The sequence below is a fragment of the Macaca thibetana genome, chromosome 19 (genome assembly GCF_024542745.1).
Source record: "Macaca thibetana thibetana isolate TM-01 chromosome 19, ASM2454274v1, whole genome shotgun sequence".
In the NCBI taxonomy this organism is placed as follows: domain Eukaryota; kingdom Metazoa; phylum Chordata; class Mammalia; order Primates; family Cercopithecidae; genus Macaca; species Macaca thibetana.
This window is the reverse complement of record NC_065596.1, coordinates 36,912,236-36,924,990: the sequence shown is the minus strand read 5'-3', so window position 1 is coordinate 36,924,990 and position 12,755 is coordinate 36,912,236. Positions and strand designations below refer to the sequence as shown.

At 36.7% G+C, this 12,755-nt stretch overlaps 1 protein-coding gene across 4 annotated transcripts in view; it reads right to left on the bottom strand.

Moving 5' to 3' along the window:
- Nucleotides 1-9,061: 9,061 nt before the first annotated feature.
- The window catches only part of LOC126943204 (zinc finger protein 583), a 31,047-nt gene continuing 27,353 nt past the window's right edge, over nucleotides 9,062-12,755 (bottom strand). For all 4 annotated transcript variants that reach the window (XM_050771724.1, XM_050771723.1, XM_050771722.1 and 1 more), the window contains one exon: nucleotides 9,062-10,754. In XM_050771724.1, the coding sequence (XP_050627681.1) occupies nucleotides 9,277-10,754 (1,478 nt within the window). In that variant the 3' untranslated portion in view covers nucleotides 9,062-9,276. The remainder of the gene's footprint in view (nucleotides 10,755-12,755) is intronic.

The window sequence follows — 12,755 nt, the reverse complement described above, 5'->3', positions numbered from 1 at the left end:
GCCTGGAAACTCCATGCAGTTGTCTGGGGAAATCCTAGGACTCACCTCATTTGTTTCTAATTTCTCAGGGATCATTACTTTATTACCTGATGTCGTTTTTTAGTATTTCAGATGGGAGATTAAATTATTCCCTAGGACTCCATCTTTGCCAGAAGTGTAGACTCAGATAAGGATTTAGAGAGGGTGATGATAATGAGGAATCTAGGATTTTTAATTTCTAAAATAATATTGCAATTAACATTCTTGTACATATGCTTTTGTAAAGATTTAACAATATTTTTAGAGGAAAAATTATTGGGTCAAAACGTAGGTATATTTAACATATATTACCAACTTGTCTTTCCTATCCAAACTACTATCTATCTGGAGTGAAGTAGGATTCTTAAGAGGCATTTTATGTATGTTTGTTCATTGCAGCCTGCATCTCCCCTCTTCCCCACACAACGATCAGGATGTATCAGTGAAGTTTTTTCAGATTTTCTTCCGACTTTTTCTCCATTATGCTGCTTTTCCCAGAGGGCAGAGAAAACCAAAGATGCTGGCACATTGTTTTAGTGTGAGCCTACTGTTTCTGTATTATATTTTCAAGTATGTGATATGAGGTAGTGCAATTTTCTCATTCCATGATGCTGGCACACTCTTTTCATTTTGTTCAGTTTTAATGAAGGAGTGTTCTGTAATTTTGAACCTACCATTATTGATAAGATCTGTGAATGACTGGAGTTTTTAATTTTTGAATGAAGTGAGCTTTTCCTGATCTACTTATTTATGGAAGGACAGTGCCTTACACTAGCAGATAATTGGTTTTACTCCAGTGAATCTGAAACAATGTGTACAGATCACCTGGAGATCTTGTAAAACTGCAAATTCTGAATGATTAAGTCTGGATTAGGGCCCAAGATTCTGGAATTTTAACAAACTCTCAGGTGATGCTGATGCTGTTATTCCATGGCCCAGACTGAGTAGCAAGGATTAGTCTTTACTTTGCATTCTTGCACATCACTGGCAGTATTTTCTTTCCTCTATTACATGATAAAGCATTTTTAAAAACCCATGCATTTCCTCCTTAAGCCCTCCTGTCACTCACACAACACTCTGCAACAATAATAGAGTTTAGGAATGCTTCCAAAGCCAGACTGTTCGAAGTGATGTTGTGACTGCAATAAAGGTGCCCTTTCTTTTGCCTTTCCAGATATGCTACTGCCTTAGGAAAATTCTGTGCTCCTCAATGCAGCAGTAGTTTCTTTTCCCAGGATTTCCCACATTTGGCAGCATCACTTTGTGGATTTTGAAGCTCAGAATAATACATGTTTCTTCACTTCATTAAAGAAGAAGCCTCTACATGCATTTCTTACTCTTGTTTCTTTAACTTGGTTTCAGAAAGGAGAGACAAACAGAAACTACTTCATTCCATCTTGTTAAATGTAGAAGTTAGTAAATATTTTTAAAGGCTTCTCACACATATATTCAAACTTGTCTCCTTGTGGGAATACACCAGTCTACCACTCTGCTGTAGAGAACAGGATAAGGGAGTAGGAAAATGAAGTTCCTTACCTGAAGACCACAGTCTTTATAGATCAGATCTGCTTTCCTTTATACAGGTAAGCCGTCTCACTTTCTGTGGGTTGTATCTCTGACACTTTCTGCAAGGGAGACCTTCTGTGGAGTGTATTAAAAGGAACTCCCTTGAACCGTCTCACTTTCTGTGTGTTGTATCTCTGACACTTGCTGTGAGGGAGGCCTTCTGTGGAGCATCTTAAAAGGAACTCCCCTGATGTCCCCCGGCATGCTGGGTCCAGGTGACGCTAAACCAATTCTTGTCACCACAGCCCCAGCCTCTTTCTGCTGGGGTTACTTTATCCTGCAACCTTCTCTGGATTACTAGCAAGACAGCTTAATTACAAGCCACTTTGTGCTATGTCCATTTGATCCATAAAAATTTAACTTACCTATGCTTCAGAGTCTGAGGTAGCACTCCTGAATTGAACAAATTAATATTTCTCAAGAAAAACATATGAATGTTTATACTAAGTGGAATCAATATCAATAAATACCTTCATGTCAATTCAGGTCAGGTTTTGCCATTATGAGAACTGATTCTCAACCTCCCTTTAACCAGGCCCCATTCTGTTTTTTTGTTTGTTTGTTTTTGTGAATTGGTCAGTTCAGTGATTCAGTCTCTCTGGAAGAAGCATGTGCACCTGACACAGGCTGGCTAGAGTACCCCACATACCATGGACCCCAGAGTGGGCACACAGCCAAAACTGAAACAAATATTTTCCTCCCAGGGATTGACATGGAGGCAGAAAGACAGAGATATTGCCCTACTTTTCAGATTAAATATTCTATGGACATTTTAAGTCTAATATCCTCAGATGCCATTTCTTTCCTACCAAGAGACAGAACCTGGAAAGAAGGAAACTACTGAAAGCAGAGCTGAGTTACAAAAATCTGATAAGTCTGAGCACTTAAATCCAGCCTAACACTATGCCATACATGTTCAATGCTTTTTGGTTACAAGAATCAATAAATACCTGTTTCCTAAACTAATTTTGTTTGGTTTCTGACAATCCTGACTACTGTTGCTGTTTCTGGATTTATTTTTATACACTCTTTATAAGTCTTTTATGAAAGAAAAGGATTTAACTCATTCCATGTGAGTTATATTTTATCACATTTGTTGCATTTTAACTTGAAATATAGCTAATCTATATTTTCTTATTCCATCAACTTTAGGCATATCTCCGGAATCTCCTCTGCGCGATGAGATTATTGCCACTTCCCCTTGCTTCAATCTTTCATCTTCCCATCTGCCTTCCACCATCCAATCAATCAGCTATATTCTGCCTTTCACATTACTAGATATTTGTTATAGATAATACTTCAGTGATTTCTATATTATAAATGTAGAAAATAAAATAGCGTTGCATTGCTACTAACATTTGTTCTTCTCTGAAGAGCCAGTGCCAAGTAATATGTAAAGATTACATTCCTCCTCTACACATCTAATGTTATGATCTTAGTACTCAGTTAAAGGGAAACTTTTTCAGTTTTCTAAAATCATGCAACATTTCATGGGGAGTTGCTTAATGTTAAGACCATGATATCTAGTATGGTTTTTCCTTTGTCTTCTCCAGAGCCAGTTTCTTTCCTTCTCCTATGAACAAAATTTTATCTCCATCATATCGCTAAGATCCTCCAAATTCATATGAATTCTGTTTAATGGAACCCATTCCATTCTTCAAAAAGTTTTTCTTCAGTGACTCCCTGGATTCTTAGTCTACCAATAATTTGGATTGTTTTCTATGCTTATTCCAAAGTGGGTATCCTTGTCATCCTCAACTCTAGTCTCTTGGGGTTACAACCACTGTTCACTGAAGCCTATCCTGCTGTCTTCTTCCTTTTTCATCTACATTTTGCTTGAGTTAATCCTTTAATACCCTGGATAATGGATATATGGAAATAAATTCCATGTCTGTAAACATCAATATTTGGCCTCATGCTTTAAATATTGTTGGCCAGGTATAGACTTCTAGGTCCAAAGTAATTTTATATCATGAGTTGGAAAGTGCTACTCTGTATTCTATACAATATTTGATAGGATGAAGGGCTAAAATCATCTTGATTCTTGTTCTTTTTTAGATGACCTAATGATTTTTGAAAACTTTTAGAATGTTTTCTTCTTTAATATTCTGAAATTTCGCAAGCATATTTCTGGATTTTCCTGTTGTGGTTTTCCTAGTTCATCCTGTCCAACATTCAGTGAGCTAACCCAAGCTGAACATGTATGCCTTGTTTCAGTTTAGAAAGCTTCTCAATCATTCATTTGATACATTCTTTTATTTTGTTAAATTTTTTCCCAAACATAGATATTGGACCTTGCAAATTTCCATGTCCCTTTTTGATTCTCATTTTTCTTTTCAATTTATGCATCTAAAGTTTCTTGTCTTTCTGCCCTTTATTAAATTTATTACAGCAGCATTTTTTAAAATTATTATTTCTTAGGAGTTCTTATCTAATTGTTCCCTTTGTTTTGTAGTTCCAAACCGCAGGCTAAAATCAATTTTTCATTTTCTTCTGTTATTACATGACTTTCCCCACTCAGGATTCAATTATATCTCTTGGTGTTTATTATGCTGATAGTTTTCTTCATGTGATGATACTTAGCTATCAGTTTCCATTTAAGTAGGACATAGTTTGATTACCACAGGTAAATGCCAGGGGGTCCTTTGTTTATTTCCACTGTAGGTCTGTTTGCCTAAATGGGAAGGGTTACCAGGGTATCTGTATGCTTGGGAAGGGCTGGCAAGTCAAGCAGAGATTCTCTGAATTCCAAAAAAAATTTTTAACTTAGACTGCCAACTTTTCATTCTAGGTGTCCTAGTTCTTTGTAAACTCAATTTTTTTCATGTGAAAGTTTTTTTTTTTTTTTAATTATTACATTGATGTTTAAAACTTCAAACAGTACAAATAACACTAAATCTTCCTTTGACCAGAGCATCCAATACCAGTCCCTTCCCAGAAGAAACATTTATCAGTTGGGTATCTGTTCAGAACTTTCACTAAGCATTTGCATCCTTCTAGAAATGCATTAAAAATAAATGTTTAAATATACATTAGTGTGTGCCAAAAATTTTACATTTTCAACCAGTAAGTCCTTTAGTCAAATTCGTATCAATATTATCAGCCCATTCTTTTAAATTCCAGCATAGAACTCCTAGTCATTACTTTGATAGAAATTTAGGTTGTTTTCAGCATTTTGTATACTAACTATACCCTACAAAGTGGCTATAGTGAGCATTTTAAAAACTTCACTGCCTCTAAAGTAGCTGTGATGAGAAATCCTGGCTCCACACCACTACTAATATCTGGTATTATATTGTCTAAATTTGAATCTCTCCACCTGTGATGCCAGCACTTTGGGAAGCTGAGGGAAAAGGACCACTTGAGCCCAGGAGTTTCAGATCAGCTTCAGCTACAAAGTGAGACCTCATCTCTAGAAAATAAATAAATAATAAATGAACAAATTTGTATCACTTAATACTAATGAGGTTAAGCAGAGACTTAGATTTATTAGACATCTCTATTTCTTCCATAATTTGCCCATTCTTATCCTTGCATATTTATATATATGCTTAGTTGTCCTTTACTTATTGACTTATATGTGTTTTACATGTGTCCGTTATATTACAAATGTGTTTCTTCATTCCTGTTGCTTATCTTTTAACTTTCTTTAAAAGCACACTAATTTTTGTTGTTGTTGAGGCAGAGTTTTGCTCTTGTTACCCAAGCTGGAGTGCAATGGCATGATCTCAGCTCACTGCATTCTCTGCCTCCTGGAATCAAGCCATTTACCTGCCTCAGCCTCCCAAGTGGCTGGGTTTACAGGCATGCACCACCACACCCAGCTAATTTTGTACTTTTAGTAGAGACAGGGTTTCACCCTATTGGTCAGGCTAGTTTCTAACTCCTGAGATCAGGTAATCCACCTGCCTCAGCCTCCCAAATGCTGGGATTACAGGCATAAGCCAGCACAAGCCAGCATGCCTGACCAAAAGCACACTATATATGTGTGTGTGTGTGTGTGTGTGTGTGTGTATATATATATTTTTTTTTTTGAGACAGAGTCTCACTCTATCGCCCAGGCTGGAGTGCAGTGGTGTGATCTCGGCTCACTGCAACCTCTGCCACCCGGGTTCAAGCGATTCTCCTGCCTCAGTCTATTGAGTAGCTGTGATCACAGGCGCCTGCCACTGCACCTGGCTAATTTTTTATTTTTAGTAGAGACAGGGTTTCACCATCTTGGCCAGGCTGGTTTTGAACTCCTGACCTCATGATCCACCTGCCTACATCTCCCAAAGTGGTAGGATTACAGGCATGAGCAACTGCGCCTGGCCAAAGCACACTAATTTTTGACACAGTCAATTTTATCAATCTTTTCCCTTACGGTATTTGAATATTTTAGAAAGACATGTCTGACACCAAAGTCATTAACATATCCCACTATATTTTTTTTCTAATAGTTTTGCTTTAGTAATTTACATTTAGATTTTATTGTTAGAACTTATACTTGTTAATGCTGTGAAATTTACTTATATAAGAGAGGGGAGAGTAAGGAGGCTTTTGGCAAGGGTTACTGACATAACTTTCACATAGAAAGGCTTTAAGAGGTTTTTCGTCATGTCTTCTTAGAAGCCACAGCCTGTACAGAAGCCAACTCCAAGCTTGAACTTCTCTAGGGATCCTTTGGGCAGACTAGATCCCATTTTCAAAACCCTTCAGTCATTCACATATAACATGCAGCATCTTCTGCTACATTTCATGAATGAACACTCTTCCTTGTTTTGCCGTTTACAAAATTATTTCATCCACTCAAAAGCCTCACTTTTTTTTAAAGTATCGTTTACATTGTTCTATGTGTATAATAGGATCTGGAGGGAAAGACATTGTGTGCCGAGTTTTTGAACTTCAAAATAAAATTCTACTTTTCCCAATTAAAATTCTGAAGTTGACAAATTGCCTACCAGAAAGTTTGTACAAACCCATGCTCTTTTAAATTTGTGCATAGTATCTCTTTTTCTATGCTTTCAATGCAAAGTTTTATTAATCTGATATTGAAAAAATAGTATTTCATTGGCCTAAACTGTATTTCTTCTGATCCTAGGGAGATTTAGTACTTACCACATATTTATTGGTCACCTGTTGCCTCTTCATATCCTTTGACTATGAGCTGGAGAAACGCATCATTTCCTAAGAGATTTTTATGAGCAATTTTATGTTAAGGATACGAATTCCATAGTTTATATGTGCTGCGATAAATTTCTCCCATTCTTAGCTTTAAAAAATATTGTATCTTTGTTTTGCTATCTTTGGTCATATAAAATCTTTATACAGGTCTGATACAGTCAAACCTATGACTTGTTGGCAGGAGGTGGGGAGGCTTCTGAACATCATGTGATGTTCCATGATTAGAGTGTGCCACAGAGTTCTCTAATCACTGTTTGTTCCACATTTAGACAAACCACTTGAAAATAACTTTCACATATGTAAGGAATGAATTGTTGTATAGAGCAGAATAAATTTTTCCAAAACTGTTAAACCACTGATGTGATAGGTCACTTTTGTTATATATTTTCTTTATATGTGTAACAGCGTGAATATGTATGTTCACACATACATGTTAAAACCTTATAAAATGTATTAGATTTTTGTTAGGTAGAATCTGTAGATTAATTCATGGGCTACTGACATCGGTATGATAGTGAATCAATCTTTTTTTTTTTTTTTGAGACGGAGTCTCGCTTTGTCACCCAGGCTAGAGTGCAGTGGCCGGATCTCAGCTCACTGCAAGCTCCGCCTCCCAGGTTCACGCCATTCTCCTGCCTCAGCCTCCCACGTAGCTGGGACTACAGGCGCCCGCCACCTCGCCCGGCTAGTTTCTTGTATTTTTAGTAGAGACGGTGTTTCACCATGTTAGCCAGGATGGTCTCGATCTCCTGACCTTGTGATCCACCCATCTCGGCCTCCCAAAGTGCTGGGATTACAGGCTTGAGCCACCGCGCCCGGCCTAGTGAATCAATCTTACCATATAAAGGATAAAATATTTGTCTTCCTTTTCATCCTCCATTAAACTTTCATCATTCTGTTTGTATCTATAGTCATATGTGAATTGATTATTGGATTGATTATATGCCAAAAGACTTCTGGGGTCAGGAAGTAATATTAAAAAAGGTCAGATATAAAGGATCAGGGAGTGGTCTGAATGTTTGAGAAAGGGAAAACACATGGTCTGCTGAAGGTATTCACATGTATTTTAAACTTCATGCATACAGAATCAAACATGTTTGTGGGCCAGTTTATGAGAACTCACCTACAGTTTTGGTTTCTTTTCTTCACTAGTTTTGAAATTTTAGTAATTTAACAACCTTTATTAGTTTAAATGACATAGGTTTGATATAACTCATTTACCTAGATTTAGAAAAGGGGTTCAAACTTAATTTTCTACTCTTCTTTGGTTACTGATTGTTTCACGACTTCTTTTTAATTTTGATTTTGCCTTTGTTTACATGTAAATGATGAATACATCTCAGTAAACTGTCTTATTAAAAAATGACTTTTTATGCCAGGCACGGCAGCTCACGCATGTAATCCCAGCACTTTGGGAGGCCAAGACAGGCGGATCACCTGACGTCAAGAATTAGAGAAAAGCCTGGCCGACATGTCAAAACCCTGTCTCTACTACAAATACAAAAATTAGCCAGGCATGGTGGTGCATGTCTATAATCCCAGCTACTCAGGAGGCTGAGGCAGGAGAATCACTTGGGAGGTAGAAGTTGCAGTGAGCCAAGATTGCACCATTGCATTCTAGCCTGGGCAACAGAGCAAGACTCCATCTCAAAAAAAAAAAAAAAAAAAAAAGACTTTTAAAATAGGACATTAGCTTCTTAGAACTGTTAAATATCTAGTCAATGCTGAGATAGAAGCCACCATTTTACCCTATATGACGGACTCTAATGTCAATCCTACTGTATTAGATACTCTCCTTACCTACTTTTAGAAAAATGCCTACCATTCCTAATAAAAAAAAGAAAAACTTCACAATCTCTCAGTCCTGAGCTGCTGCATCTCTTTTTTATTTCTGAGATAATCATGGCCGAGATGATCGGCTCTTCTATGTATAGTATGGTTATCTTTTTACTTTACATTAATGTTTAATTACTTTATGCTAGGCACGCTGCTGAGCAATTTACATGCATTATTTCATTCTTCTCTTAACTTCTGAGGTAGAACCATTATTATTCCCACACTATAAATCAGACTGAAGCTTACAAAGCACAAAATGCTGCCCCCAAATTAGAGGGCAGAAAATGGAAGTGCAAAGATTGGAACCCAGATCTTTTTGGTTCTGGAAAATGTGTCTTAATCCTGGATAAGTATTCAGAGAATGAGATGGGTAGTGACACAAGATAGGAACTTTGGAAGGTAGCCTGGAACAAGGTGTTAGAGGCTAGGTTTTTAGGCTATTTTGAAGAATGTGTACTTTAACTTAAAAACTATGGGATGCCACTGAGGAATTTTAATGAGGGAGAAATGATATTCAACATATTTTTTTTAAATACAAATTTGGCTGCAATGTGGACAGCTGACACAGACAAAGGTGAATACAAGGTGACTAATTGGAAAGCTACTCGAGTATCCCATGTCAAATATATTAATGTGCATTGGACAAGGATGATGTAATGGAAATGGATTAAAGAGGTGAGATTTCAGACATATTCAGGAGATGAAACCTACATGTCTTGACAACTGATTTGATGTGGAGGGTGAGGGAGAGGAAAGAGTCAAGAATGACTCCATAGTATGAATTCTTTCATGATGAGCAAGATGTGCACGCTGCCTGAAAGATTTCCTGCAATCTTTACATTCATAGGGTCTCTCTCCAGTATGAATTCTCTGATGTAGAGTAAGAGATCCACTATAGCTAAAGGCTTTCCCACAAACATTACATTCATAAGGTTTCTCTCCAGTATGAATTCTCTGATGTTGAGCAAGGCCTGCATTCTGGCTAAATGTTTTCCTACATTCTTTACACATATAGGGTTTTTCTCCAGTATGACTTCTCTGATGTTGTGCAAGTGATGAACTATTGCTAAAGGCCTTCCCACATTCAATACATTCATAGGGTTTCTCTCCAGTATGAACCCTCTGATGTTGATCAAGGTATGCAATTTGGCTGAAGGCTTTCCTACATACTTTACATTCATAAGGTTTTTCTCCAGTATGAACTCTCTGATGTTGAGCAAGGTGTGCATACTGGCTGAAGGCTTTCCTACATTCCTTACATTCGTAGGGTCTCTCTCCAGTATGAATTCTCTGATGTACAATTAGGTATCCACGATGGCTAAAGGCTTTCCCACACACATTACACACATAAGGTTTCTCTCCTGTATGAATTCTCTGATGCTGAGCAAGAAATGAACCATTACTAAAGGCCTTTCCACATTCAATACATTCGAAAGGTCTCTCTCCAGTATGAACTCTCTGATGCTGAGTCAGGTGTGCAATCTGGCTGAAGGCTTTTTTACATTCTTTACACTGATAGGGTTTCTCTCCAGTATGAACTCTCTGATGTTGGGCCAGGTGTGCATTCTGGCTGAAGGCTTTCCTACATTCTTTACATTCATAGGGTTTCTCCCCAGTATGTATTCTCTTATGTTGTGCCAAGTTTGCACTCTGGCTGAACGTTTTCCCACATTCAACACATGCATAGGGTTTCTCTCCAGTATGAATTCTCTGATGAAGAGTAAGGGATGAGCTCTGGTTGAAGACTTTCTCACAGTCATTACATTTCAAAAGTTTCTTTTCTACATAGACTTTCCTATGTTTCATTTCAACAGATTTTTTCCGGTAACTTTTCTTTTGTGGTTCATGCTTATGTTCTTTTTCTTTGGTGGGAAAACTCTGTTGTATATCAAAGATTGTATCCTGGTGGAATGTTTGCCAAGATTTGTTATATTCTTTATTTTGAACTTCTGGAAGGATTTCCTTATGAGTGATGATTAATTGCCTAAGATGTACCTCTTGACTTCCCAGCTGGTTCTTATACCAGTCCTTACCTTGACAGTCTTCTCTCAAATTGGGGTAGTCAAGGCTATAACTAAGATGTCTTGTTCCCACTGTCACAACTGTGGATGATTCTTCATATGTCTCTTGCTTTGATGAAAATTCACTGTTTTTAAATACATACTCCCAATCTAAAAGATATCAAGAAACAAATGTCTTTTGTATTTAATTCACTAGAAGAAACTTAAACATGTGAATAAAATACATAGCAAGTTAAAGGATTTAAAAGCTTATAATGCATTCTAAAATAATGACATTATAAATAATAAGAATTTAAGAGAGTTGATTAAGGAAATAATCATTGACAACCAGTAAGGTAAATATAAGAAGAGCAAAACAAGGTGGTCATCCAAAATCATAATCAGCTTTTTATATCGAAGTTAATAACAGACTTCAAACACCTGTCCTCTCTTATCATAGGTTATCCTGCATTCAAGCTAAGTTATCTTTAATAAGCCAGTTTTATGACGTTAACATGATTTAAAAACTCCATTGGAATCACAGGCCTAAAAACAACACTAGGCACTATCAATATCCTTATTAGGATACATGTAAAACTTTATGGTTGTTCATATTGTTCATAAAACTCTGTGGGTAAACATCTGCAGTTAGAAAAAAGTCTTCCTGAAAATCATTTTCTATGTAACAAATTCTAACCATATGTAAATTTTCAATTGATCCCTGAAGCTAAGATGCCTTCCTTTAAGAGTAGTTTTCTATTAAACTGCTTGGTCTTACTAACCTGGCACAGAACTTACTCTGCCTTCCCGTGTTCAGTTCCAAATCAGATCACTTCATTTTTCTGCTTAAGATTTTCCTGTAGTTTCGTACTATGTTTATAATAAAGCCAAAATTCCTACCCTGGTTTATAAAACTCTACATGACCTGGTGTTCTCTGATCTTATATTCTACTACTCTCTTGCTTGCTTCCTCCACTTCAGTCATATGGGTATTCACTATATTTCCACTTTAGGAACACCAGACTTGCCATTTCTCTGCCTGAAAAGCACTTTCCACAGATACCTGCTTGATCCCTTCTCTCAGTGCACTTCTTCACTTGAGGTTCTGTTCACATATTACCTCTTCAGTATGGCCTTTGCTGAACATCCAATATGAAGTATTCCATACTCCCCTTCCTCCTGCTTTGCACTTCACAGCACCTAACTTACTTAATATCATATTACATGTTAACTTACTCTCTATTCTCATTAGAATGTAAACATTCATGTGTAGGAACTTTTTTCCTCACCCTTGAACACCCATTGCCTAAAATAGCCTGGAAAGATAGAAGATGCTTAGTATCTTTGGAATAAATACTGAATCAATAATATACAAAACATCACACTAATTCATCCTCTTATTAGAATGACATGCTTGCATGAATGGGGTAAATGTCTGAAATCAAATGGAATATTACCATTAAAATATTATAGTGGATAATGATATTTGGAAGGAAAAGAATCTGAAGGCAACATACTTAAATTGAGGCTGCTGATTCCCACTGTGCTGCCTCAGTGCCCTTCCAAATTCCACTTTCCTCTCTAAATAGTTGTAAATCACACTCATGAATGCCCTATAGAAAGTCAACATGAAAATTAAATTCTGAAGACTCATGGGTCAAAAAAGAAATATGAAATGACTGCCAAGGAGCAATGATCTAATTAAATAAACCCAGAATTAGGTTGATAAAACTATAATAAGGAAGTAAAAACATAGGTATAGTCATTGATGAATACTAATTCTCATTAGACTGAAAAGGATGGATGTTATAATCGTTACAGGCATGATTCTTACATTTTAGAGTATATCAGAATTAGATAAAACTTGCTAAACGACAGATTGCTATACTCTGTGCACAGAGTTTTTGATTGAGTTAGTGGAGGTTGAGGGCTGAGAATCTTCATTTCTAATAAATTCACAGGTGATGCTGCTGGTCTCAGGACCACATTTTGAGCATCACTGCACGATAGCACCCACTGGAAGCATAATATAAAAAGGTACAACAAGCCAGCAGATAAAATAAAATGGAATTATAAAAAATATTCAAACATCCCAAAAGAAGATAGAGATGAACAAATATTTTTTAATGAGAAATATTAAAGAGAAAACAATAGTAGACCCAACTCAAATTA